The sequence below is a fragment of the Penicillium mononematosum genome (genome assembly GCF_028829835.1).
Source record: "Penicillium mononematosum strain IBT 11891 chromosome Unknown utg000003l:1.0-8172316.0:1.0-8177699.0, whole genome shotgun sequence".
In the NCBI taxonomy this organism is placed as follows: domain Eukaryota; kingdom Fungi; phylum Ascomycota; class Eurotiomycetes; order Eurotiales; family Aspergillaceae; genus Penicillium; species Penicillium mononematosum.
The window spans coordinates 6,076,752-6,103,760 of record NW_026643273.1 but is presented as its reverse complement, the minus strand read 5'-3'; the positions used below and the strand labels follow the sequence as shown (position 1 = coordinate 6,103,760).

General features: G+C 48.6%; 11 protein-coding genes across 11 annotated transcripts; 6 read left to right on the top strand and 5 right to left on the bottom strand.

Moving 5' to 3' along the window:
• Positions 1-354: 354 nt before the first annotated feature.
• Positions 355-4,820, bottom strand: N7519_007339 (Hid1 family protein; the record flags this gene model as incomplete). The annotated part of the gene is given in 12 exon segments (XM_057294115.1): positions 355-864; positions 930-985; positions 996-1,445; positions 1,501-1,744; positions 1,796-2,149; positions 2,206-2,448; positions 2,496-2,593; positions 2,649-3,270; positions 3,331-3,438; positions 3,450-3,538; positions 3,982-4,454; positions 4,597-4,820. 12 exon segments carry the CDS (start codon positions 4,818-4,820, stop codon positions 355-357), a joined length of 3,471 nt encoding a protein of 1,156 aa, XP_057148926.1.
• A 417-nt stretch (positions 4,821-5,237) lies between these two features.
• On the top strand, positions 5,238-7,095 carry N7519_007338 (uncharacterized protein; the record flags this gene model as incomplete). Its single annotated transcript, XM_057294114.1, has 4 exons — positions 5,238-5,778; positions 5,835-6,223; positions 6,274-6,948; positions 7,000-7,095. 4 exons carry the CDS (start codon positions 5,238-5,240, stop codon positions 7,093-7,095), a joined length of 1,701 nt encoding a protein of 566 aa, XP_057148925.1.
• Positions 7,096-7,354: 259 nt separating this feature from the next.
• Positions 7,355-8,501, bottom strand: N7519_007337 (uncharacterized protein; the record flags this gene model as incomplete). Its single annotated transcript, XM_057294113.1, has 3 exons — positions 7,355-7,976; positions 8,005-8,350; positions 8,396-8,501. The coding sequence occupies 3 exons, from the start codon at positions 8,499-8,501 to the stop codon at positions 7,355-7,357; spliced, it is 1,074 nt and encodes a 357-aa protein (XP_057148924.1).
• Positions 8,502-8,736: 235 nt separating this feature from the next.
• N7519_007336 (mitochondrial 54S ribosomal protein bL19m) lies at positions 8,737-9,473 on the top strand (the record flags this gene model as incomplete). Its single annotated transcript, XM_057294112.1, has 2 exons — positions 8,737-8,932; positions 8,995-9,473. 2 exons carry the CDS (start codon positions 8,737-8,739, stop codon positions 9,471-9,473), a joined length of 675 nt encoding a protein of 224 aa, XP_057148923.1.
• A 407-nt stretch (positions 9,474-9,880) lies between these two features.
• N7519_007335 (uncharacterized protein) lies at positions 9,881-10,330 on the bottom strand (the record flags this gene model as incomplete). The annotated part of the gene is made up of 1 exon (XM_057294111.1): positions 9,881-10,330. The coding sequence occupies one exon, from the start codon at positions 10,328-10,330 to the stop codon at positions 9,881-9,883; it is 450 nt and encodes a 149-aa protein (XP_057148922.1).
• A 2,434-nt stretch (positions 10,331-12,764) lies between these two features.
• Positions 12,765-13,433, top strand: N7519_007334 (Hemopexin/matrixin; the record flags this gene model as incomplete). Its single annotated transcript, XM_057294110.1, has 1 exon — positions 12,765-13,433. One exon carries the CDS (start codon positions 12,765-12,767, stop codon positions 13,431-13,433), a length of 669 nt encoding a protein of 222 aa, XP_057148921.1.
• A 353-nt stretch (positions 13,434-13,786) lies between these two features.
• Positions 13,787-15,927, bottom strand: N7519_007333 (putative MFS allantoate transporter; the record flags this gene model as incomplete). Its single annotated transcript, XM_057294109.1, has 10 exons — positions 13,787-13,805; positions 13,888-14,085; positions 14,146-14,239; positions 14,297-14,537; positions 14,591-14,679; positions 14,740-14,957; positions 15,013-15,279; positions 15,335-15,365; positions 15,428-15,575; positions 15,661-15,927. 10 exons carry the CDS (start codon positions 15,925-15,927, stop codon positions 13,787-13,789), a joined length of 1,572 nt encoding a protein of 523 aa, XP_057148920.1.
• Positions 15,928-17,131: 1,204 nt separating this feature from the next.
• On the bottom strand, positions 17,132-18,767 carry N7519_007332 (uncharacterized protein; the record flags this gene model as incomplete). Its single annotated transcript, XM_057294108.1, has 3 exons — positions 17,132-17,599; positions 17,623-17,708; positions 17,768-18,767. 3 exons carry the CDS (start codon positions 18,765-18,767, stop codon positions 17,132-17,134), a joined length of 1,554 nt encoding a protein of 517 aa, XP_057148919.1.
• A 711-nt stretch (positions 18,768-19,478) lies between these two features.
• On the top strand, positions 19,479-22,760 carry N7519_007331 (putative beta-galactosidase; the record flags this gene model as incomplete). Its single annotated transcript, XM_057294107.1, has 3 exons — positions 19,479-20,073; positions 20,141-21,551; positions 21,605-22,760. 3 exons carry the CDS (start codon positions 19,479-19,481, stop codon positions 22,758-22,760), a joined length of 3,162 nt encoding a protein of 1,053 aa, XP_057148918.1.
• A 2,438-nt stretch (positions 22,761-25,198) lies between these two features.
• On the top strand, positions 25,199-25,426 carry N7519_007330 (uncharacterized protein; the record flags this gene model as incomplete). Its single annotated transcript, XM_057294106.1, has 1 exon — positions 25,199-25,426. One exon carries the CDS (start codon positions 25,199-25,201, stop codon positions 25,424-25,426), a length of 228 nt encoding a protein of 75 aa, XP_057148917.1.
• Positions 25,427-26,086: 660 nt separating this feature from the next.
• Positions 26,087-26,969, top strand: N7519_007329 (uncharacterized protein; the record flags this gene model as incomplete). Its single annotated transcript, XM_057294105.1, is given in 2 exon segments — positions 26,087-26,867; positions 26,881-26,969. The coding sequence occupies 2 exon segments, from the start codon at positions 26,087-26,089 to the stop codon at positions 26,967-26,969; spliced, it is 870 nt and encodes a 289-aa protein (XP_057148916.1).
• Positions 26,970-27,009: the final 40 nt, after the last annotated feature.

Below are 27,009 nucleotides of genomic sequence, written 5' to 3'. Positions count from 1 at the left end.
CGTGTTTCCCCAAGGGGTTCTAAGGGGTCAAGTAATGACCATAACGCCGAGGAAAAAAAATTTCATGAGTTCAATATATAAGAAACAGGGTTGATCATTTAATCTTGGCTATTAGAATTCAAGATGCAAGACCAATTAAGAGCTGATCGTACTTATTGTTTATTAGACAGACTACAAGAAACAGAGAATAATAATGTATGGTATTTGGCATCAATGCCAGAAGGTGCTAAAAAAACATGAAAATCGCCAGACTAACATAGTCATCCAGGGAGCTCGAGGACGGATGACAGCGAGATTGTCCAAGAAGAGGCCAGGTTGCGAAATGAAATCTATGTACGTCACGATAATATGACCTTAAACCTCCCGCACGCTTGGCGAAGAGGCAGCCCCGGAGTCTTGTGAGTTCCGACCCCGAAGACTGAGGTTTCCGATGCGCTGGACTAAGTTGCTGCCCACAGCATCAACTGCACCCTTGGGCGCAAGCAAGGTCGGGCCTTGAGCGGCAGCTTCTTGGACTCTGAAGAGTTTAATAGCTGTACCGTTCCAGACACCGACAGTTCCTGGAGTTGCACCAGAAGCGGAACCAACTACCATCTCGCTGGAGAAGATGAAGCCCCACAGCAGTGATTCGTACCAGCCCATGGAAAGTGCAGACCACTCGAATGATTGCACGCGAACCGGGGTGGGCTCGGAGATTATACTTTTAACCTCGGGCTCATCAGCAAATGATGGGAGATTGTGGACTAGTGTTCGGGCCTCTGGGCTGGCAGCGCTTGCAAGCGCTGCATCAGGTATATGAGGTGCAATTGCTGAGATGATGGTGAGAGTTGTGTGTAAAGGAAGCTCGGGCAACCATGACTCGAGCTGGGAAATATTGTTAGTAGCGCAACCTTTAATGGAAAGCTGGTTCGGTCTGCAAAAAAACTTACCCATGGGACGGTTGGTGTGAAGCCACTAGCAGAGGGGGGTGAATAAAGCAGACATACTCGTCTGACTGGTCATGCTGTTTTGTCGGGAGAAGGGTGGATGCCCAGCGGGTTTCTTTCCCCGTGCCTTCTCGGACATTGCTCGCACCTGCTGCACTCCGTTCTCGTCCATGGTGGATGTCGTGGAGGGCCTCCGTGAGGTTTGAGCTGAGAATGATGACTGAGATGGGGTCTGTGCTCCCTCTTCCTCACGTTCATCATCGGAGTCGTCATCGCCAATTGCAAATGGACTATTCTCTTCGGGGATTCGAGTCAATGGTGACCGGGCACCCGAAGGAGTGTGCAGATCATCCTCTGACTGTGAAAGTGTAGGGCTGATGGCGACATCTGAAGAACTGCCAGCTTTCCTCCTCTCATTCTGCCGTTCGATCTCTTGCTGACCACTCTCGAGAGTGAAGGCCCGCACAGCTTCAAAGCGTTGCCTATATTTCAGTATCGAGTAGACGAGATATGGGTTGTCTATAGAGGTCAGAAACGGCTTGGCGGAAAGAGAAGATCCGGGTAGGGGTTTTACCGGTGAACTTGTGCTCGAGCATAATGTTGATGAAGTCAAGCAATGATGCAAGAAGAGTATGGTTGGATTCATTCGCCAACAAGAAACTGGGCGAGGACATAGAAGTAAAAAGTTGGATCACCTTCGAGCAGGCACATGGAGAAATGCGTTCGATATAGGGAGCAATGTTGTTGAGGATGATCAAAAGCGCAGGATACACAGTGTCGAGATTCCCCTTGCTAGTTGTCATCAACGTGTGAATTGACTGCGGTGGTTAGTATGAGATTATGCTCTCAGATGGGCGCAAAAGACAAACCATGATCAAATAGTCGCCATAAGACCCCCGGAACCTGGGTAGCCGAATCGATTGTGGTAAGGTCTCTTGAGCCTCGAAGCTGTTGTTTAGGCTCTTGGCAAATGTTGGCTCCGCGCTCATTGTCTGAAGGATAAAAACGCACATCCGGACAACTCCTTGTTTGGAAGCATCCATTCTATACTCCATTGCATAGAAGACACATAGCACAAGGAAGTCGTGAGAGCGATTAGAGTCGATGATAAATGACCGGAACCTTTTGTTGCATTGCAAGGTCTCCCAGAAAAGGACCAACATCTCGGGGGCCCATTTCACCGATCTTTGACTCCCAGGGAGATAAGAAGCAGTAGCTTGCATCTGGTTTAGTTAATTAGCAAAATATCTTAATATATCATTTGGCAAACAATAAATACCGGCTGATTCAGAATTCTCGTCATCCCATCCACCAGGAATTGGAAGTCTTGAGGTCTGTGTAGCCTGCCAAAGTAATGGCGATAATAATTCTTCGGTGGAGTCCCACGACCGTCTTCTGGAATGGGATACATCAAGAGGACAAGGAGAAGTTGCACGCAATAGATCACTAATATCTGCCTGGGATCTTTCCAAACCACGTGGTCGTATGGGACTCTCCAAGATGCAGGGTTATACTTCATTGCCTGCTTTGAATTAGCATGGCTCCCGCCGCCTATTTGGTAGTACTTACTGTATTGAGAAGGGAGCAAAGTAGAGTCAAGACAGCCTGCTTATCTTGACACGTTGTGATGTAAGTAATTGCCTTGACGCCTTGGACGGGCAATGTATCTATACCGGTCAGTAAATGTTTGAATACCTTGCCTGCATAGAACTCCAGACTCACTAGAAGGCAAATACATGGCCTTTCCGGTCAGAGTAAGCATAAGCCGTAGAATTTCGCATCGGTTGCTCTCGAATGTTTTGTTGGACCCCATAGCCGTGTTGCAGCCAACACCACTCTGCCAAATTGAAAAAGAGACCTTGCTCTTCACAGTTGGAAGTCGAGGGATTGTGAAGTCGGCAAAGAAGAGCAAGTCCACCAGTGTATCTATCAACTCCTCGGCAAGAGGCTTCACATCCTCGTAATCCTCTGCGCGCGGTGACGTCGCCTCTTGGTTATCCTCCGGCTGTGCTTCATCAAACAGGACCTCTCCAGCAATTTGTGATTGCCTGGTTCTTCTCCTTCGACGTGCCCAGAAGAAATTATCCTCCCATTGCTCCAGATGTTCCGCCTCGTAAACATAGGGAAGGAGGCGGGTGAGGATCCGAATGCAGTTGAGGACATCACGCTCGGGGGCAAGATCGGGGTCGGGAAACGAGGGATGATTTTTCAAAACCGTTAGTCGCGACGTGACTGCGAGTAGGAGTGTTTGGAAGTTGTGCAAGGCATGATCTCGCGTGCGTCGTATGTCTGCCGGTGTGAAAAGGCTAAAGACATCTTCGGTTGATTCAGGAAGCTCCCAGAACTGCCAGCATGGTTAGCTTCTGAGCCTATTGGACAATAGTCATTTTGTATCAGAACGTACTCTGGTCCAGTACGGGTCGTCTGCGGGGATCTCCTGTTCCTCCGAGAGGCGGAAGATGCCCTGTTTGAAGACAAGCTTGGACTCCGAAGCTCCCATAGCGGAAGGAAGCTGGTAATCACGCCGTTGTGGGCTTCATGCAGATTTTCCACAGCAAATGTCAATGTGTTGGTGAGGCGAGGGCGCTTTCTGCGTGATAATTTGCCGAGTGCTAGAAGTGGTTGGTGGTCCTAATTGTCCGGGCGCGGGATCTTGGCTTGAACACGGGGTATGGCAGATCGGCCGATTGCCACCAGTACGACTTACAGGGACTACTCCGTATATGAGATGAGATTGAATGGTAGCTTGTCTCGTACGAATTTCCCTTGTCTACATATATCCTTACCATTTAGTCGCGTGTATCAAAAGGCACTTTTAGCATCCATACCTAGGTACGTAGGTCGGAAAAGATATCCAGGAGCGCTCCGATTTTGATAAACACAAATATGTCCAATCAGCCCAGCGTCTAATAATAAACCTTGAATTGGTATCCTTGTAATACATTGAATGAAAGAACCGCTATGACATTAAACACCAAAACCATGAATGACCCAAGCGCCAGTTCGCGAGATTGTGCAGAAAAAAACCGCGAAAAGAATCAGGGAGCTCCTCCACTGGCAGAAAGCCGCCGGCTCCTCTCATATAACCACTTGTTCTTGACTCCTAGGCTTCCACGTTTTCCCACGAGCGGAGAAGGCGTACTTGGGGCCATGCTCATGGTTGACTCCCCAAAGGAGTTACTTCGAGCCAGAGGGGATGCGGATCCAAAGCTCTGGCGCTGAACAGACTCCCTGCCCCCGTTTGACATTGCTTTGTAAAGCAGAGGACTGGAGGCAGGCGAGAAGGGTGTGCTGATAGAAGAGCGTCGCTCAGAAAAGCTTGCATTTGCGGACATGGGGGAGGGCTGTCTGCTTGCAGGACTAGCCTTGCGTGATGTGGAAAGCCGGTATCTGGGCGGGGTAACGAATGTTGTCCCAGGAGTTGCTGGTGGTGTGGCAGCAGGATCCAAACCAAGGAGTGAGCGTTGAGTGGGGGTAAGGGAATGTCGGAGAGGTCGTCCTTTGGCCGGAAGAGGGGATAGAGCGCCACTAGAATGTTGAAAACAAAGAAGAGCTGGAGAATAAATAACGGAACTCCTTGATACATATGGTTGGTATCAAAAATTTGGCGTGAGCTTAAATGAGGCTGTTAGCACACGACGCGACGCACGCGAGTTCTTATCGCACTCACTAGGTTTTGAGAGTAGATCCAAACGTCCAGCTCATGATCAAAGCTGCACCGTTCCAAACCAGCTTCTTCACATTTTTCTGATCAAATGTAGCTGCATTTTGGCGCCGGACGATCTCATCCAGCTGAGGGTGTCGCCATTTCCCAGGGGTCAGGGTACCCTCTGGGGTGGGAGGAGCCAGCGGAGGTGTTGCTTTCGGGGTGGAAGGAAGAGATTGAGTCGCCATTGCTAAAGCGGTGAAAATGTTATCGAGAATGGATAATGAGATGGAATTGACTCGAGACTGCAATCTTGAAGTCAGCCACCGATTCCTAGATGCTCAGGATGTCTTTTTTTTCGAGATCTTTTTGACAATAGGGATTGGACACTCTGATATTATTTGTTCAGTACTTACCTAGGGGGGAACAAACACAAGGAGCTGTAAGTTAGTAAATGCACATAGCTATGAACAACTGTTCTTTCCAAAAGTCGTTAGTATTGTTGTTGGCTATGCGTTGACGATCCTCAAGTGGCTGCGCTCGAGGAAGGGGCTGCGCGGGCATAAGTTGACCCGGCCAAGCTGACACACCCCTTATCGCCGTACCCCTCAACGTCATAGTCGCTGATTGCTGACCCTTCTTCATCCCCAGATTGACCAACTAAAATGGCTGCCGATACTTCACTTGTGGAGAAGCTTGATGCTTTGGTGGCTGATGTTCTTGCCGACTGGAATATCTACACTACCATTGTCGCCGGAATTGTCCTCGCTTTTGCGGTTTACTCTGTCATCTCGTCTCGGGATCCAGATATCCATCCGTTCCTGCTCGCTCGCCAATCGACAGCAGCCCCAATCCGCCAGCAGGGTGAGTCTGCTACTTACAGATGCCTGGAAACCCCACATGGCTTGCCTCTCCGCTTCGGGCTGAACGTCAAGGACCCGGGCGCCCCGAAATGGACTGGCGGTCGAAGAGGAGACCTGCGCGATATTTGGAAGACTGCTGTGCGTGGAGCTCTGAATGAGGACGGTACTCTTTCGGGCAAGCAAGGCAAAATATACACTGTCCTAGGTCGAAAGGCTATCGAACACTCTTTGGACCAGGTGACACAGGAAATCAATGTCATTGGCCATCATCTCCAAAACGCTGGCGCGAAGACGGTGGCTGTTTGCCTTACAGACTCAACCGAGCTTTTAGCTACAATCTTTGGTACGTTCCTTATCATTCCTTGTGTGAGTCTCGATGTCTAACCTTGCGCAATCTAGCTGGCGCTTTCTATGGGTATAAAACAGTCATTGTGCCACACAACCTTCCAGCAGAGACATTATCAGCCCATCTTCAAAAGGCACAAGCGGATGTTCTTATTGCTGAAGCCGGATCTCTCGACCTGCCTCTCATCGTCAAGGGTAACAGTCAATTGTCGCTCGTCCTTTGGGTCGCCAAGTATGGCAATAGACACATGGATTGGAACGCACTTCCCGAGAACGTCAAGGATAGTCTGAAGGTTGCAGTTTGGCATGAACTGGTCGAGGAGTTCAAGGAACTCGCCAGCTATGATGTACCCGAGTACGACCCAAAGACAGAAACCCCTGCTATCAACACCGTTTGGCCGTCTTCCTCACAATCCGGCCAATTTATTGATTTCCAGCCAGAGGTAAGAGTGACCCAGCTCTTGTGATATTACTTTGACTAACATTCAACTAGAACTTGGTGTCTGCCATTGGAGCCATAACCTCCACTATCCCTCGCGCCCAGCGCTTCAACCCAACCGATATTGTTCTTTCTATTGACTCTCTTTCTCGGTCCTACCCGCTCTGCACAACTATGGCTGCACTGTTTGCTAACTCATCTATCGCCCTTAACTCGGTCGCTGGGGAGAATGTTGATTTTGCCTTGGCCACGGCTGGCGTGTCTCCCACAGTCATTGTTGCTTCGTCGCAGACCATGGCCGAGTACCACGACAATATCATGCGCCCGCACACTGGTATCATTTCCTCCCTTGGACGCTGGCTTCAGGCACGGACTTTGGATGCGGGAAACATGCCGACGCGCAACTTTTTCAGCCAATTGGCTCGTTTCAGTCCGACTTCTGAGCTTTCGCTAGATGAATTGCGCCTGCTTTGCATCTCCCACCGCATTGATGGCAACCCTGCCGCCCATCTTACCTCCGAGCAATTGACCGAGCTTAGAATCTTCACTGGGGCTCGGGTTGTGTATGCCCTGACTGGTCCTGGTGTTGCTGGTGCAATTGCCCAAACAAATGCCTTTGACTACAGATGCCTCACCGGCCCTAGCCACTTTGGCGCTCCGCTGAGTAGCACTGAGATCACTCTGACCAATGTGCCCGAAGACTCTCCTGATGGCACGGAAGAGGGACAGGTAAGGCTCAATTCCACCGCTTTCATATATAACTAACATTCACGTTCTTAGCTCACCGTCTCTGGCCCTGCTGTTGTCGGCGGCACCACCACTCTTACCGGCCGAGTCCGCATCAGCAAGGACAATACCTTGGAATTGTGTTCCTGAGCGTGTCAATCCCGAAGAGGCCATTTGGAATAGCATCTTTTACTTTAAGAGCGTATTCGAAACTTGAACTGCCAGGAAGTTTGTAATGAAACTGACCGAACTATTGCGTATATCTGAATAGCACCTAGCGGGGTCAGATGTGGCATGAAGTAAAATATCTATTCTCTGAAATACATGGCCAGCTCAAAAATATCTGGGAAGTACAGTAATATACATGCCGATGTGGCTCAATCAACACCAAAAGGAATCACAACAAAGCTCAAGCGTTTTCTTCAACTTTTTGTTCGGGTTTTGGACTGAGCAATTTCTTGGCCACCTCATCTCCAAGCACGTTGGCGTTCTTGACTTTCTGCAACTGCGAAATCAAGACACCCCTAAGCCCATTGCAGCGAGCCTTGAAATTCCCAGTGTCTTGTGCTGCCTTGGGCAACCCAAGGGCCAAACGCATGCCGTTGTAAATGGCGAGGTTCTCTTCGAGTCTCTCAATGGTTTCAAAGCCAGTGGCCGCATCATTCTTGAAATTTCCTCGGGACCAGGCCGCATCAAGCTTCTGAGCGTAGCCACGGACCAAGGCAATGTCGGCCTCCTGGATTTGCGCACAGGCGGCACTGAGTTCCAAAAGCGTGCCGATAACGAAAGGCTGGTGTTTGGGGTCATCCTGGATGTCCTGGACGGAGTGCTCGGGGGCATCCATCAGGCTAGCTGCCTCCCTGGCCAATCTCAGGGCCTTGACGGTTGGGATTCCCTTGAAATCCGCTTTCGCGGCTGTCCTGTGAAGCTCGAAGAACAGACGGCGAGCGACGTTCTTATTGCCGAGGCTCAAGCCGGTGCGCTGGGACTGTCTGGCGCACTCAATAATGGTTGAAAGCTTTCCAGCGTCGCTGGTTTTGCGAATGATGATACTCCCACCGGTCGCTGTTGATGGCGTAGTTTGACATTCGGAGAGCACTGAGGTACGGGAAAAGGTTGCTGAAGTTCTTGGCCGCGACCATCATCTTGAGAACCTCGAGAGCATCTTTCTTCGATGGCAGATCGTGGCGCGTCTTGGGCGTTAGGGTGAACTCTTCGGTCTCGCTGATCTTCACGGTAATCGGCTCATTTTGCAATTGTGTGGCGTATTTCTCCCTGAACACACTCTTTCTCTGTCGCTTGGGGAGAGCAAGGGGTATGAACAGCTCATTACGGAACCGCTCCAGAGCTTCGTCTAACTCGGGGAGGATGTTGAGGTGAAGGTTGGGATCGCTGTTCCGGTCGCCTCCGATGAGAATTTGATACCCATTATGGATAGATTAATGCATACCTGCGTTTGAACCATAGCTGCGGGCCTGCATCGGTCTCAGAACAGACTGGCGCACCGAGCTGGTGGTGCTCTGGCGGAAGAGCCTGCTCATGGCGAATTGCGCCATAATGTGTGATCAGAGGCTATGTATGAAGCGATGCAGGGTATGGGAGTAGTGGCCGATAGACTTCCCCCAAAGCAAAAACAAGAAAACGAGACAGATTGGTATCCTGGAGTTGGAGGAGAAAAAAGAATCGCTGTTATCTGCAACCCGAACGGGTAACTGGAGGCTTGGCGGAAATTCTGCCGATCCGGCCAAAACTCGACTCCGACTTTCTTGACTTGACATCCTCATCACAACCATGGCGGCTCTACCAGCAATGCGCCCGCTGGGCTGCTTAAGGTCCTTGGTGAGGGCTTCAGAGCCTATCCAACCCTTCATCCACCGTCGATTCATTTCGACGGCCTATTCAAAGAGGCCCGAACGGGTACCTCTTCCCCCGAACATGCCTGAGCAATTCCTATCCCAAATACCTCTTCGCTTTCGCCCCGATCCTGGTATGTCCTTTCAGTCGAGGAAAACTGACGCGAGATTTACTGATTTTCACTAACTCATGTAGACCGCGAGCCCCTCAAGATCTACCCTGCTCCGCCATCCGCTCGCAAAGCATGCAAGGACCCCGTTGGAGCGGTTACCGAATCGCAATTGGCAGTTCTCGACCCCACGGGTGAACGCAAGGCCATGTTCGACTACCGACGAAACCCGCGCAGTGTCAAGACCGGCGATATCGTGCGAGTGACATTCAAGAACGGCGACCCATTCAACGGAATCGTGATGAGCATCAAGTTGCGCGGAATTGAAACGTCGTTCCTCATGCGGAACGAACTTACTCGTGTTGCTGTTGAGATGTCGGTCAAGGTCTTCAGTCCCAACGTGAACAGCGTGGAGATTGTCCAGCGATCGGAGAAGAAGCGCAGAAGGGCGAGATTGTACTTCTTGAGAGACAAGAAGCACGACCGTCGCAGCGTGGAGAACATTGTGGCCAGCTATGTTCGCCAGAAGAAGGCTTTCTTGGGTGGCGGCAACCGTCGGCGGTGATTGAGTTAGAGGGCGTCTGGAGTGACCCTCATATGCATACGTGTGGCTGTATTACTACCTATCATTTTGTACTTCATCTGTGTTTATAAATTGCGATATCAAATACAATTTTAGCTCTTCTATTCTAGCGCCGATGCCATCTCATAACATGTTTCTGCACCCGCCGCTTTCCGACTCTTCAACCCTCCTGCCATCTTGGTTTTGCCCCAACCGAGTGCTGGATGATGACCCGATTTCTGCGTTCAAGCAATGAACATCTTGTCCAAGCTGCATATGTACGTTCCATACAGGGAGTACCCGCTAATGATTCAATGCCGATTCCTTCGAAAGCTCATAATAGATGCTAAGAGGCTTTTAAGGTAATCTTGTTTGCTCTTAGCATGCCAATTTGATGGAAGCAATTCAGTTCAATTCTTCGATTCCTCTTCAGGCATCCGATCCTTCCATACCTGAAAGAAACGCCTCATCTGCACGTCTTGGTGAACGAATGTATCACGCCCTTCATCCAAAACGAGGATTCTCAGACCATTACCAGTATCTGGCCCTACTTCCAGTGTATCGATTTTGCCTTTCGAATCTCGCGAGTCGAGAAACCCTTTCCCTTCATTTGCGTATATCAAGACTGCCGACGCAGTCTTCGAGTCCATATGGTCGCTCAAAAAGAGATCTTTCTCGAGAAGCAATTGTTTCCCATCCTGCAAACCAGTTAGCGCGATCATGGGATTGGAAGGCACAGCACTTGCAAGGAGGATGGCCATAGCTTCGTTTTCGAGGCCCCTGTCATCCTGTGCATACGCTCGGTGGAATACAGCCCCGTCTGGCGTGTTCATTGTTTCTGTGAATCTGTCAACTACCATTTTGGTACCAGAACGCGCGAGTCTCCTTGGGGAGCTTGCTTGGGTGTTTGTGATATAAGGAGGAATGCGGAGTGTTGCATCTACTGGGCGTTGCCATTATCTTTCCACGGTCAAGTGGGGAAAGGTGGTTCGGTCAAAGGTTGCTCTGCATGGTATATCACATCTAGTCTTGTATGTGCTTCCATGTGTCGTACAACCAATAACAATGACCTATGACGACCAGCCATCTCACAGACACGGATTCTATCTTCCTCCTACGAGGATGTGAGTAGTACCGTCTCACCCGTAGCTATTCCCCGATATGGTACAGTTCAATGATATCCTGCATAATACAGTAGAGGTAGCGTCGTACTGGATCGCACATTGGTCCTCCCAAGGCCTTCAAGGCCCAATGGCGCTCCAGCATCAGGTCTCCTGCGCTTGAGATAGTCAAATAATGCATGAGGCCTCTACGTTGGGAGTATTCTTCTCGCTTGAGAGTTTCCGTTTTCCTTCATAGCCATATAAAGGTCATTTGCTGATCATTTCCCCCTTATGGCACTTACAATACTAAGACAAGCAACACTAGCCTGGATACTCTCAAAACCTAGGAATACTCGGCTCTAAGCTACATTACAAATGGTATAGCCGCCAGGGCTACTAGTAAGTTATATAAGATATCTTAGATTATGTGGGCTATGTATACTCCGTATACGTAAGAGGAATTAGGATTATATAGATATTGGGGTCATTTAGAGCACGCAGGCATTGCCTTATTACATGTATCCCATTCCTAAAGATACCCAAATGTTCAGGTCGAATCGTACAGACAAGGAAGCTCTAAGGGTCTACCTGCACACCTATACAGGCTATCCGGCAGTATCGAAGAATACTGAGAACTGATGACACGCAACGATTGACAAAGAAAAGAACATCCCGCTTTGCCTCTATTCACACACCGTAAAAGCAAGGCTAGCTACTCGCATAATTGGCCAATCTTTGTGCACCACGATGGGAAACCCAAGCCATGACCAGGGATACGCCTGATCCTGCATGCTGAACTTAGGGCTGTGTCTTCTTGGCAAGCCATTGTTGGTTTGCCTCGTGCAGCTTGTTGTGCACCTGATTGACAAAATCGCAGATCAGATAAGGTTGGACCGGGCCGACCCACAAGTGCCGACGTAAAATAATATCAGCGTACATCATTGGTTCCTTGCTCCGCCTTGCAGCAATTCGAAGGCAAAGGATCGCCCTACACCTAGGGTGATGCAAGTATGTGGCTAGCTGAAAAGTATCCACGACGAAAACGGTCTTAATCGTTGCTTGGGCACAATTGGAGAGGGTCCGAATCTTTGATTCCATTCCAAGGTTGCGACAGTGGCGCTGCTTATAGCTTTCTCTCTGGCTGTTGAAACTCCAATAAATAAATGGGCGACAACTCGAACAAAAAAAATATTGAGGAATTTGCGCACAGGCCTAGTTATACTCAGTGCCTTGGCATAAGCAGGTTGGGCGTGAGAAGCTGGGAAATGCAAGTATGAGTTGTTCTGCAAGATGTCTATGATACATCACCTAAGTGTGCAATTACAGGGGTAGTACCTCGCTGCTCCCGTAGATTGAGATGTATTGCTCTGTGGCTTGGATTACTGATTACTGGTCATCCATCTGACGTAGGCATCGAATGCCGTAAAGATGGCCACAATATAAGTCTAAGGGCTCAGTCCTGGCGGGCTCTAGGTGTATCGTTGTAGGCGCACCATCTGTTGACTTACATCATGTTTTATGATGCCCATGACGCTTGAAAAAGTCTGGGTTGAGCGATATGTATACGCAAGAGCAATATTGTCGACATATGATCATGGCCACCAAGTACATACATATGCAAGTAGGGCAGATTAGGCGTGAATAATGAATGAATCATTCGAGGCAGCTGTTTTGATAAACACCTGCACATCCTTTTGAAGGATAAGGAAACGTCACATTCTATGACAATATAACACCGGATACTGGGATGCAAGGCAATTGCAGTGTGATCATCGTCGTTATACGTCCGCCACTCAGGTAGCCTCTAGTGATTGTTTGGGATTGGATAACTCAATCCTACATACATGTATGTACTCCGTATGTGAAAGCAGACCTAATTCAGTAGATCTATGAAAACCTCACCGCTCTTGCCATGAATCGATCATATCCATCCATGGATGGCTGGCTGATATTTGGCGTACCTCTCTAACTAGGTAAGATGCAGGTCCACTCTGTGTAACTATATAGCATCAAAATACATGCGGTGAGCCAAATTATGTGGTAATTGATTCTTGAGAGAATAGCATATATAGAGACAAGTCTCCCATCAACAGAGGTCTCATTCATTTCCCAAACAACAGAACTTCTTATCTGGTCTCAATTCTTCTAACTTACCATCAATCCCCCTCTTATCCTGTCCGATCTTGACAATATGGTCGACGCCGTCCTCCCTATCGCCAACTTCAAAGAAGGCAAAAGTTTCTATGTCTGGTCCGGCACGAAGTATGCTAGATGCCAATTTCATGGCCAAGGAGAGCAGATCATGTCTGGTCCATATGACACCCGGTCCAGGTGGAACAGCTTCCAAAAGGCAGGCTGGGGTGCAGTGGATGCTGTCATTCCATCACCTAGCGAACAGAATATCTTTTACGTCTTCCACGGAGCGCATTATATGCGAACCGCAATTTACCCCGAAGATGACCTTAAAGACGCTGCCCCCTATGGTGCTGTCGCTACTGCAGCGGAGTGGAAAGGTCTAGTGGATGCCGGATTCGAAACTGTGGATGCAGGTTGTCCTGATCCGATAGACAAGGACAACCTGTTTTTCTTTTCGGGCACAAAGACTTTGAAGTACAAAATGTCGCAAGACAAGGTTATCTGGGGGCCTATGTCCATCGCTGAGGGCTGGCCTTCCATCAAGGAAGCTGGCTTCGACACGATCGATGCAATTTTCACCATGCACACGGACAACGACATCTTTTACGTTTTCTGTGGTGATCAGTATGCAACGCTGAAGTGGGACGGAACTACATGGGCTACATTGGACTCTGGCCCAAAGCTCATCAAAGAGAACTGGCCATCATTGAAGGAATGGGTTTAAGCTTGGAGTAGCGCCTCCAAGCGGATGATGCTGAACTATTCATACTGGTTTCGCGGGATATGCTTTTTCAACAAGGCTGGCCGTGGCCGTTTTTGGGTTCCCTAAGATGCTCTGTATCTAGTCCATTCATTATGTACTTAGCAGAAAAGACACATATGCGTTTCGATTCTTCTCTCTATGACCATACAAATAGCTCCAATAAATCAGCACCAGCTTTGGATCGTTTGAGTGCTATATAGTCGTCTTCACCTGGTGCTGGTAAATCCGGAAGTATTCACCACCGACGGTCTAGTTCACAAGGTTTAGATTCTTTCAACGAGGTGCTTGATAACACTGATTCAAGGTTCTCTCGCTTAGTAGATGTATCGGAAACTGTTGGAAATCGTTAGTCATTTTCATACCAGATTTGAAGGAGGGCAGCAAGATAGTAGCAGAACAATATAGAGAGACATACTTCAGATTTTCTCGGTCCGTCAAATCCAAAAACGCAGTCGCATCCAGATCTCTCCCTTCAAGACCACCCTCCATCTGTGACTGGATACGATCACGCTTCTGATTTTCCCAGCGCAACAGTAGACCAAGGATGCTGATTAAAACGGCCTCAATCAAGTGCGACACAATCATGGACCAGATACCGAGCTCATAGGTAGGTCTATAGTCCGAGTTAGCTCTTACTTCCAGAAATAACAGAACTACCCCGAGGAAAACGCACGATTGATCGGTTTTATAGAAGAACGGCCCAGCAATGTTTCCAGTGCAGTACCCTAGGAAGAGCACAGCGTTGGTGACGACTTTCTTAGTATGGCCTATATCCACAATATCATTAACTTCCGTGATTTATTTAACTGAAAGATTTCACTTACCAGCGGTGTTGGCCATTTGCATACTCAAAACGAGTACAAATGCAGCATTGTAAGGACCTGTTAGGTAATAACAAATTAAACGACCTACACTGTGTTCGATGGGAACAAAGCGAAGACCAAAGGCGCCGGCAATATTAGGAATCAGGAAGATAAGGATGAAAAGGCATCGTCGATTTTCGAAGCGGTCGTTGAGGTAGACGCATATCAAGATCGAGATAGCAATGATAAAGCCATATGGAATCTATGTGCGTATCATGTTAGCTGAAGACCATGTGGTTATCAAATTAATCTTACCTGCATAAGAGTGGTCACCAATGTCGAGAACCCAAACCCTTTGATGATGATAGTTCCGAAGTTTGAGATACCACCGTTGGGGATATTGCCTATGTAGATGTTAGATAATGCACCGGTTTGGATATGGCACGACCTTGGTAGTCACATACAAACCATGCCAAGAATGAAGAACATGTAGAGCTTATAATCCATGAAAGCCTCCAGGATCTGATATGGCTTGAGATGTTTATTCTCGACACCAGTCTGGTTTTCCCGTAGACGCTCAACAGCGATGCGGCGCTCTCTCTTGCTAAGACCCTTCGCTGTAACGGGTGAATCTGGGAGGAAGATAAACATGACAATACCCCAGGCAGAACATAGTGCACCACTAAGCAAGGTTAGTAAATGGGAGTTTCAATGATGGCAAGAGGAAATCAACATACATCACAAGAAACTCGTATTTCCAAGACGGTAGTGCACCTTTAAGATGACCAATTCCATAGCCTAATAGTCCACCCAATGCAATACCGAGTCCGTTCGCTGTATACCACAGTCCGAGACGCACTGGCTGTTCACGACGGGTATACCACATGCTCGTGATGAGCATGAAAGCTGGGTCAGCGCAAGCCTCGGCGGCACCGCCAAGTGCTCGAAGAACAGCGAGGGTCTCGAAGCTGTTACAGGCAGCTTGGATCATGAGGAAGGCGCCCCTTGAATAGGAATGTTAGCATCTGTTGTATTATCTCCGAGCTCAGTACAACAAACCACATGAAAATATTCGCACCCAGGTATTTCCCTAAACCAGGTATCAGATGGATATCTAGTTAGATTGTCTAGCGTGCAATGGGAAAATCATACCGATTGGAAGGCGCTGCATCAAGAAATTGGTAGGGAATGCCCATGCTAAGAAACCAAAGTAGAAGATACTGCTCAGCCAGTTATACCGGGTTCCATGTAGATCGAGATCTTCTCGAATCCCAAAAATAGCAGCATAGCTCAACGTTGTCTGTTCTCAAAATGTGTGCTATTAGCACAGCCTTTCGAGTAAAAGGCATAAAATAGGCAAATAATCTCCAATAAAAGAAACTGACCTTATCAATGTAGAAGAACGCATAGCAAACAGCCAAGTAGGGCAGGATCATGAAGTCAATCTTCCACAATAGCTTTCTCGCTTCCACAGGATCGACATCTTCATGGAGCTCGTCCGGGTCATCGAATAGCGCCATGGCCGTATCGCCGTCGACATTTTTGGCAGACTTGAATTTGGAGTGTTCTTGGTTGCTTTCCGCATGGCTGATAGTGGGAACCTCGGCGATATTGGCCTTTGAGCCAACATCTTGTGGAGCATGGTTCGGCATAGTGGAGTCACTTTTGTAGGATAGGAAGTGGAGAAGCAAAATCCATGAAAGTGGGCTATATCGAAATATATATAAAATGCAGGACTAATGCCACGGGATGGGTCGGCAAGAAATGTGTAAAGTGATAATGACAACCTCGGGACGACCCCGAGTCTCCCTCCTTGATTCAAGACAAGGTTAGAAAGGCTACAAAGAGCAGCCATCTCGTATCCCCCGCGAATTTCAAAGCTTGCCTGCCTCAAATGGAATAGTAAAGGATCATCTGCGGGGAAGACCCAGTACGGGGCCCCCACGCGAAGATGATCTGGTCAAAACGTGGGGAAGGTTGGCCTTGGCTGACGAGTAGAGCAGACTCAAATATAAAGCATAGCTCAACCCGGTTCAATGCGCTGGTCCACCTTAACAAGTCTGGCTGAATGCCAAAGTTTGTCTAGCACAAAGCCTGCTGTTGTGGTCGGTGGAAGTCCGAGGAGTCGGGAATTACGCCGCTCCAGGGCTGGACTGATCATACTAAACCTTGCTATTTACCGCAGCCCATAGCTGGGCGATAATGCATACTACCTAGGTATTAGTTTCGCCGCAGCCAAGTCTGTAACGAGCAAACCAACGTGTCAAAATATATAGAGAAACATATAGGGAAATAAACAAACATTACCGAGGAAAAGACAGCGGGAGAAGGGGGGAAAGCCTGTTTACAAGGTAGTTGGATGAATGACAGCAATACTTTCGTCCGAGTCAAATAATCCTATAATGACTTCTCCAAAAGGTAAAACGCTTTTCTATAATGTCAGAAAGTCCTCTTCGGCATTTATAATGCCAAGGATCTCTTAAGCCTCCAAGAAAGCTAGAGTTGCCGAGGTGGTGGGAACCTTGTTCAGTCCACGGGTATATACTGGATTACACACATTAATTTTAGATTACTAGTAAGTTCTACAGCATTAGGAATAAGAATTAGAGGGTAGGGCATAGACGCTTTACTATACTATCATAGAAGTACCACCATAAATTACACTACGCAGCGTGGCGACGCACCTTGGGATTGGACTATAAGGACTTGGCAACCTTGGAATACATTGATTACGAACCTACTGAAGTCGAGAGAGTACATAGACCATCATTAGAACAGGTACCAAGCTACTGTGTATTTATACAGCTGTCTAGCAGTGGAACTTATGCCGGACGGGATTTGAACGCTGACTTGAGCTTATCCTTCATGCGGTCTTTGGTCATACTCGGCAAATTTGCGTGCCGAGATTTTCTGCTCGAACATATGATCCAGCTGCTCAAAGGTCCTGCCTTTGGTCTCTGGCAAGCAGAAGTAAGTCCAGATACAGGCAATGACTGAGAACCCACCAAAGATGAAGCCTGTCTTGCCCCGAAGGTTACCTTCATCAGGGTTTATCATGTAAGGCGTCGTGAGCGTCATAATTAAAGTCCAGAAATTTTGCGTAAAAAAACCAATGCTGACGCCGTATGACCGCAACCGAGTAGAAGACATCTCTCCACAGATCACGTATCCAAGAGGTCCAAGAGTGAGATCGTAGAAGAAGTTCCAGACGATAATCAATACGCACTGGCCCATGGCAGTGGAGGAGTTATAACCCGGTACAACGTCGAGAATGCCAATGATGAAGAGAATCACAGTGAGAATGAGCATGCCAGGACGAGAGCTCTGCGACCGATGATGTTGATGACCCACCACGAGCAGATGTTCCCTAGGACACCAACTGCAGTCACGCCAACACCCATGTCGAACGATGAAGAGGTAGGGATGCCGGCTACTATAATTGGAAAAGATTTATTAGTGAACATAAATGGTTGTCGACTCGAGAAGACTTACTTTGGAAGAAGTACGTTGAGTAGCTGAGCACAAAGTTGACACCACTGAAAGAGTTGATAGTCCAAACCGACATGACAATCAAGGTTCGACGGAGATCAGTTCCTCGGAAACAATCCAAGTAGCTAGCAGACGATGCTGATTCCTCTTCTATACGAACTGTCTCTTGGATCTCAATAAGCCAGCTATCAATGCTTCCGCCCGTCTGGAATCGTTCGAGGGACTTTTTGGCCTCTGTATGCTTGCCCCTTTGGACATACCAATACGGGGATTCGGGGCAGAACCACACGCCAGCAAGAAGGATCGCCGGGAAAATCCACTGAAAAGAAAAGGGGATTCTGTAGGCAAAATTGTCTGATCGCCCACCGAAAGCCTTGATGAGGCAGTTCCCGAGGAGCTGACCGACGACTACAAAGAGATTCACCATGGCAATGGTAATGCCGCGAAGCACGACAGGGCAGGCCTCAGAACAGTAGGCACATGCGGTGACGAGGAACATGCCAAGTGCGATGCCGTTGATCAATTTTCCAGCAAGCAGAACACCCCGAGTGAACGCAAAGAACTGCAAGAAGACGGAGCCACTGGAGATGACACATGCGATGATCAAAGTCATCTTTCGACCTGCGTAAGGCGAGATAGGACCGCAGAGCAGACTTCCGATCATTCCACCAACTGTGGCGATCATATTGAAAGCAGCTTGCCATTCCGCCGGAAGGATAGTCGTGCCATCAGCCTGGGTGTATCCAAACACCGCGCGGAACTCGGGAGCGGCAAGAAGGCCTCCGCTGACCTGCATGTCGTAACCCCAGAGAACAGCGGAGAAGCAGAAGAACAAACTGAACAGTAGAGAATTCCGGTAACTGGTAAGAGCCACATTCAGGCTCATAACAGATCCGGAGACTTCATCAGGGTGCTCAGACTTCTTTATATCGGTGGGATTCATTGTCACCGGAGTAGCCTCCAAGTGGACAATTTCACCAGGTTTGTCTTGCTCAAGACCCATAATGGGAAAAAAAAGGGGGAAAGGACAAGAGTGTCCAAGGGATTTCAAAAGAGATTCAAGACAATTAAGAAAATTCTGCTGCTGTTAGGTGGGGAATTTCGTAGATTTAATACTTCAAGCTTCTCATACCATGTGCCTACTACCTCCGCATTCTTCTGAGCCAGCCTCGGGGTACAGATTCTCGGCCCCGGGTCATATTAAGATCTGGGGAAGTTAGCTGCCAAGTTCGCTTTGCCGAAGGACGAGTTGAGACACAGACGTGTTCCCCGATACACCCGTTGAGATCCACATGTACACGTGATAGGATGGGGATTGGACATCTTCACCTTTTGTGGGCAACTGAAACCTTCAGAATTCGCAAAATCTTCTACGGCTCCGATTTCCCCGGCGCCGTTACCCCCAGAGACGCCTATTGGTTAGGGAATATCCACTCTCCCCGCGAAACCAACTCCACACCTCATCGGCTCCGATAGACCCGGGGCAACAGGCGATAACTGCATGCCGAGTCCCGCAATACACGCAGACAAGTCATTCAACCCCCGCTAGGTCCATAAAATATGCAGGATAATCCCACTGGTGGTGCTTCTCAAGCTCCGACGTCATCTAGTCCAACACTCTGGTATAAAGGACGCGGAGTAGCATTGCTGGCCCAACCTCCCTAGACGACCTGAGAGCCCGAATTTATTCCCTTCAAGTTCGCATTCCGTCACTATGAGCTCTACTCAGACCAAAGAGCTGGCCATGCAGGCCGACCCCAAATGGCCCGACTTCATGAACCCCGCGGTTTTTCGCAGAAATACCCTCCCTGCGCGTTCTTATCATATTCCCTCTACATCTCTCCTTCTCAATGGAGCCTGGGAGTTCAATATGTCCCGGTCACCACCGGAGGCTCCCGAGCCTAACGAGAAGACTTCTGATGGGGACTGGTCTAGCATCAACGTTCCAGGTCACTGGCAGTTGCAGGGTTGGGGAAAGCCAAATTATACCAACACACAATTCCCCATCCCAGTGTGTCCTCCTTTCGTACCCACCGAGAACCCCACGGGCACATACCGTCGGAAGTTCCAAGTGCCGGCTGAATGGCAGGCCAACGAGTCAGAGATTCGTTTGCGATTCGACGGCGTCGATAGCGCGTACCACGTTTGGGTGAACAAGTCCTTGGTCGGGTATGCGCAGGGTAGCAGAAACCCCTCTGAATTTGACGTCACACCATTTGTGCAGGAAGGTGACAATGAAGTCTTTGTGCGGGTGTATCAGTGGTCAGACGCTACGTATATCGAAGATCAGGATCAGTGGTGGCTATCTGGTAATATTTAATTTTCGATATGCGACAGTGGGAAAGGATCATCTGCTAATATATATCACGGTAATAGGAATTTTCCGGGACGTCACTTTGATTGCGCTCCCAGCCAACGATCGTTTGAATGACTGGTTCGTTCGCACGGATCTCGATGCAGAATACGAAAATGCGACGCTTCTCGCAACGATTGACTATCAAGTCTCGGAGCAAAGCACTATTACACTCAACTTAATTCAGTCGGTAGAGGGCAACAGTCATGTCATTGCTTCTACAGAGTGCACTGTAGAGCCAACAACATCCGCAGTTGATCTCATCTTGCCTGTTGCCAACCCCAAGAAATGGACGGCCGAGCAGCCGTATCTGTATGGAGTGGAGATGCTCCTGAAAACTCTTGGATCCGACAAGGCGTTCAGAACTACACAGCGCATTGGTTTCCGCAAAGTTGAGCGCAAGGGTGGTCTCATTACTGTCAACGGAAAGGCTATTCAGCTTCGTGGAGTCAACCGACACGATCACCACCCCCTTTTGGGTCGTGCCGTGCCGGTGGACTTTATGAGGAAAGATCTGCTTCTCATGAAAGGTCACAACGTCAATGCCCTTCGCTGCAGCCACTATCCCCCCGACCCTCGGCTTCTTGATATGGCTGATGAGCTGGGCTTCTGGGTTATCGATGAAGCCGATCTTGAATGCCATGGCTTCTACGACGCCGTCTCACGTCCAATGGACATGGACGAAACCCTTGGCTACGAGGAGCGGAAGGCAATGACTTTCCCCAAGTGTGGTACACATACATCAGACAATCCCGTCTGGCGGGCAGCCTACGTTGATCGAGTTCATTCACTGATTCAACGAGACAAGAACCATACTAGTATTATTATCTGGTCTATGGGAAATGAGGCTTTCTTCGGCACATGTCAACACTCTATGGTAGAGTATGCCCGGGCCTTCGACAGTACTCGCTTGGTCCACTACGAGGGTGACATTCATGCGGAGACTACAGACATGTTCAGCTACATGTACCCGGAGATCGACCGGCTGCGATCCTTGGCAGCCACTGAGGGTGTTTCAAAGAATGGCGAGTTCGACAAACCTATTATTCTCTGTGAATACGCTCATGCCATGGGCAACGGACCCGGCCTGCTTACGGAGTATGAGAAATGCTTCGATGAGATCCCGCGTTTGCAGGGCGGTTTTATCTGGGAATGGGCCAACCACGGGTTGTACGTTGAAGGAAACAATCAGAAAGACGGCTTTTATGCCTATGGTGGTGACTTCAACGACTATCCGAATGATGGAACGTTTGTGATGGATGGTCTCTTGAACAGCGCCCACCAGCCTCTGCCAGGTCTGTTGGAGCTGAAGAGAGCCTTTGAACCAGTCAAGTTGGAAGTCCGTGGACAAGTCTTGGCTCTGAAGAACCGGTACAACTTCTCGGACCTAAGCCATCTTCAAGCTTTATACAACCTTGAATCATTTGACAAAGAGTGAGTCTAACTATTATTGAATGGATATAAGGCAAGCTAACTTGCTTACCTAGAGCGAAAACCTTGGAAACTGGACCGCTGGAGCTGCCCACTCTACACGCCGGCCAATCTGTTGAGATTCCTCTCCCGACAGAGCTCTTCCAACACAATGTCCATCCAGTCTACTTGACTATTACGCTTGAGCAACGAGGAAAGGTTGAATGGGACCAGGGGACCTACGTGGTTGCTTGGACCCAACAACTGGTATCAAAACCGACCGAGAAAGTCCCAGTCAGCCTGAGCTCTGCTCAGGATGCTATCTCGACCAACTCCACCAAAACAACTGTGTCTGTCAGCGGAGCCAACTGGTCCTTTGAGTTTGACCGCATTCGGGGACATCTCAGGAAGTGGACATACAACTTGACGTCTATTCTTGAGCCGCATCCTGACACAGGGCTTGCCATGGTCCCTGGTTTCTGGCGTCCTCCGACAGACAACGACGTACCTTCTGCGGCGCCCTATTCGAAGCGATTCGGAGTGAACAATCTCACAAACCAGTTCCGTTCTTTCCATATGACGTCGATGGAGAATGGGAGTGTTTGTATTGAAAGTGAGACATTCCTGTCGCCTCCAGTCCTTTCCTGGGGATGGAAATGTCTCGCACGTTACACCATCACTCCCAACGGCTCGTTGTCCACCACGATAAGCTTGCAACCCACTGGAGCCGCCCCAGCAACTGTTCCTCGTGTTGGTATGAATCTTCGTGCAAGCTCTAGTTTGCAGTCAGCACGCTGGCTCGGACTTGGTCCTGGAGAATCGTATCCCGACAAGAAGGCTGCCCAGAAATTTGGTTTGTGGAATGTTGATAACATCGCATCGCTAGAGACGGTTTATGACATTCCACAGGAGAATGGAAACCGCACAGATACTGCTTGGATGGAGCTTCTCACTACAAACGGCATAGGCTTCCGCGCAAGCCCGCAACAAAGTACAGTGGTGAATGGAGGAACGGCAAGCTTGAACTGGAAAGCTAGTCAGTACTCCGATCAGGTTATTGAGTCCGCACAACACCCTTGCGATCTTGTCAAAGATGACGCGGTGTTTGTGAGATTGGATGACCAAGTTGCAGGCGTGGGAACTGCAGCCTGTGGCCCAGGGCCTATGGATGAGCATCTAGTTAAGGTGCAGGATATCACCTTTGGTATGCTATTAGAGCCTGTGTCTTTGTGAAGACTTAAAGGTCAGATTTTAGTTTGTTAAATAAGCTGCAATCCCATATATACTGCTCACATCATTCCCTGACAGCTGGTCAAATCTGCATCTTAGTCCACATCTATAGAACCATGTTAGTGCACCCCAGTTTTGCAAAACTCAGGCTGGGTTTCATAAACTACCCATGACTAGTATCATTCAAATATCCCAAAATTCACCCTTTGATTCATTACTGCCTTGTAAATATGATTAGCTAGATATATAAAACCGAAATTATCTATAGAAAATGGAGGAATCACGTGCGCGCCCGCGTTAACGTCGTCTGAGGTTCATGTCGACCTTCCCACCCGCCGCCGGCGCCATTAATTCGTTCATTTGCTGCCAACACAAGCTCAGTATCGAAATTGATCAAGAACTTTATTGTCAGGGAAAATCTCCCCAATATCAGTATCCTGGCTCGAAATGAAGAGATTCAGGGCGGCTCGAGCGGTCCGTCTCATTCTCCCTCGGGAACTAGCCAGTTGGTTCGAATATCGAAACTAACCCACCTCACAGTGCGACTCATGCCGCCATCGCAAGACGAGGCTAGTAATGTCACACCTGACTTTGTAGTGCTCAGCGATTAACAGACTCGACAGGTGTGATGCTCGGGATCCATGTGGACCCTGTGTGAGCCTGAACCAAACATGTCTATACGGAACAGAAGCTACTTCGTAAGTAAGTCTCGATGCCATTTCGAAGATAAGCGATTGACATCAGATTAGAAGAGGGAAAAGTGAAATGATTTTGGATACGGTCTTGCGAATGGAAGCTTCTATTGAAGAACTTAAGGGGATGGTCGTACGTAATGAGTGGCCAAAGGCCGTTTATTACTTGCTAATGATAAAATTCAGGCTATGGGCTCCAATTCAAGTGCGATGAATGGTATTCAGGCCAATTCAACGTCCCCTGGTTCAACAATTACACCGGTATCTCAGGATACACGCCATCATTCAGGCCGGTGGACCACTAGGGACCCTACGGAAAGTGCAGTGCTTTCGTCAGGACATCTTTCCTCGGCAGAGTCTCTTTTGAGGTGGACAGTTTTCCGGGATCATCCCTCAATATTAGAGGAGGCAGAGACTTCATTTTTGTCGCTCGAATATGGACGGCCGTCCTTCCAAAGCAAACTCTACGGCATATTCCCCAGCGTGGGCTTGTCAGAGGTCAAAGATATGGTAGGTATATTCCAGCGAACATATAACTTTTGGTTCCCGACAATCAGCTTGGACGATCTGAAGTCCTTGCAATTGAGGATATGGCAGGAGAATCTGGAGCCTAGTTGTCAATCGTGTCTCGCATTATTAGTCATGGCGTTGGGCTGCGTCGGCGCTTCCGTGACAGACAAAGAGGAAAATTCTGGAAACGGGTCTGAGCAGCTGAAGCTGCAAGGAGCATCATGGTTCACTGCCGCAATGAAGATGCTTCACTTGGCCCACATTGAGATGAACGTGGAAGCGTGCCAATGTCTCTTGCTGACTGGGTATGACAACATTGTTACCTACTGAAACGGCGAGTCAAGATGAAACTGACAAATATCTAGTCTCTACTTTTCATTTTTGCAAAGGCCGCTGCAAACATGGTCCTATGTGAATAGCGCGGCGACTCGTTGTCGTTTCCTTCTCTCTTGCCCCTTTGACAATCCCGAGCGCGACGATCGAGAACACATCACCAGAATATTCTGGTCGTGCTTTGTACTAGAAAGGTAAGGATAGGCAATGACACCTTACTCATTACCGTCTGACTCGCACTAGCAATTATATTTCAGAGTTGCCGTCGCTTCCGCAAAACTGCAATGCAGAAATCGAATCAGTATTTTCACTTCCGGGCAAATTCCACTCGCATGAAGCTATTGAAGAGGAAGAAAAGTCGACCTTTTACTTCCTCGCATCCATAGCACTCCGTCGCCTCCTCAACCGAGCCCACTACATGCTCTATGACCGCGACATTGGTCTTCAGATTGATTCCAATAATTTTCCTTCCGTGAATCAAGAACTGGCACGCCAACTGCAAGACTGGTATCAAACACTACCCCCAAGTCTCCAATTTCCCGAAGATGGAAAACCCGCAGATGATCCGCATAGCGAGTATTTGAGACAGTGGTATCTCAGTTGTCGAAGTGTCATCTATCGACCTTATCTGGAATGGGCCCTCGCTAATCCACTGTGGGACCTCAACAACAACCTGCGTGTGCTCGATGGTTGTCGGGTTGCTCTCGATACTTGCCTATTCAAATTAAGGTATCTGAAGCAGGTGCCGTATACCGTCATGGTAGACACATGGCCATGCTCACTTTCGTAAGTCTCATTCAGGCCTCCCGGCTGTTGTGCATTATTACTGATATAAGAAATCCTCTTGTTAGGCTCGAAACGGCAATGTTGACTCTCATGGGCGGCTTCTGTCATCCACAGCTCACAATGCAGCTTCGCCATATTGCCTTGCTAGAACTAGGGCCTCACCTGGAGCAGCTTTTACAACGATGGATGACGATCCATGGATCCTCCGTTTCTCCTGGTGTTGAGAAGGCACTGCGATTGATAATGAAAGCTCACGAGTTCTTTGAGAGCAAAAGTGCAGACTTTGCTCCTCCTCAGGAGGAAGAACAACATCTCTCCCCAGAATCCATTCGAATGAACAAGGGCTGAGTACACATTTATGAAGAGGATCGCTCTTCTGCGGGGTCGCCGACGAATACGACTGATCAAGATTTTCACGACTATTACCTGGTAAGACCCGGGAACCGAATCTCATTATCCCTTCCATAACAAAAATAAAGTGTCAAGTCATAAACCAAGTCTCCCTCCAACTGTATCAACCCAATATCTCAATTGGCGTGTTATAGCTTCAGAGAAAACCGCTCACGCGTGCAGCGTACCTATGATCTAGTTGTCCACGGATCATCAAACAAAAACACGGAAATATGCACCTGCATCTATAGATAAAGGCCAGAAAGCAAATATTAACATAAAGATCGAACCTTCCTTGGGAGATCGCGCCAGCATATATGGGTTGAAATCCGAGATCAGATAGTAATGCGTCTACTATACTTAAATACTAACACAATCCAAGTATAATCGAGTATTCTATTCATCCAGAAGAGCAACAGTCTGAAGAATAAGCGGCTGGTTATGGTATAATGCATTCAAAAGCCTTAAGAGCATCTTACTTTGGAGGTATTCGAAATCACGCTCCGTCTCACCTTCCGTATTTAGCTCTTGCGTAGCCCCCAATTTCTAACAGCTCTCTTCTCTCTATACATACGTTCACCATATCCATGCGTTTTCTCTTACATTGACATTGGCAACATGACATCTCTTCGCACAGGCCTTGGTCTAGATGGAACTACCTCGGTGCTTGGAGATGGACGCCTCAAAGACCCAGAAAAACAAGGCCCCAAGAAGCCTGTCAGTTGTCAAGATCAACCACCTGAAGCGGAAACAAACCCGGCCGATGTACTGGATCTGCACCCCGCAATGACCGACGAGATGATCAACATATTCCGACAGAAGGGAAAGGACTACCAAACCTGGATCAATTACCCCGACGACACCGACTGCCAAAGGCCATGCATCGTCTCGCCATCCACAATAAAACTGGACCAGCTGGCCCACCCCTCCGACGAGAGGTATCAATGGGACGAGTATTGCAATGAATGGGTGTGCGCACCAGAGGAAATTGGCGATCCTCGTCCACTCAATCTCCCCGTTGGACTGAATTACCACAAGCTATATCTTCGCAAACTTGGAGTCGAGAAAGATGGGTCTGTGGGTTGGAATAAATACCACGGTCGTGTGGCACACACTGCTATCTTCGCTGACAACAATGTCAGACTTGATGGTCCTCAATGGTCGCAAATTGCTCAGGCTCACTACGAGGCTTTCTTCGATATCGGGTCTCTGAAGTACGTCTTTCGTATGACCGTCGTCAATGAGGAGACACATACATTTGTGGTCAAGGTGCTATATCCGAGATATGGGCTTGAGCTTGCGGGAGATAGCCAACTGAGAACTTGGCTGTACGATACTGATGATTATCGGGAGATAATGGGGACACCGTTGGGGAAAGCTGTCGGTGCTCTTGTCTTAGGTGCTTTTCCTAGGGGGCACACGTCGTATTGCCCAAATTCATACTTGGCAGTATGATGGAGACCTGCAGATGCGGTTTGATATCTGCGATAGCCCTCAATAACCTGAAATGCATCCTAAGATTTTTGAGTCCTGCAGTTGGC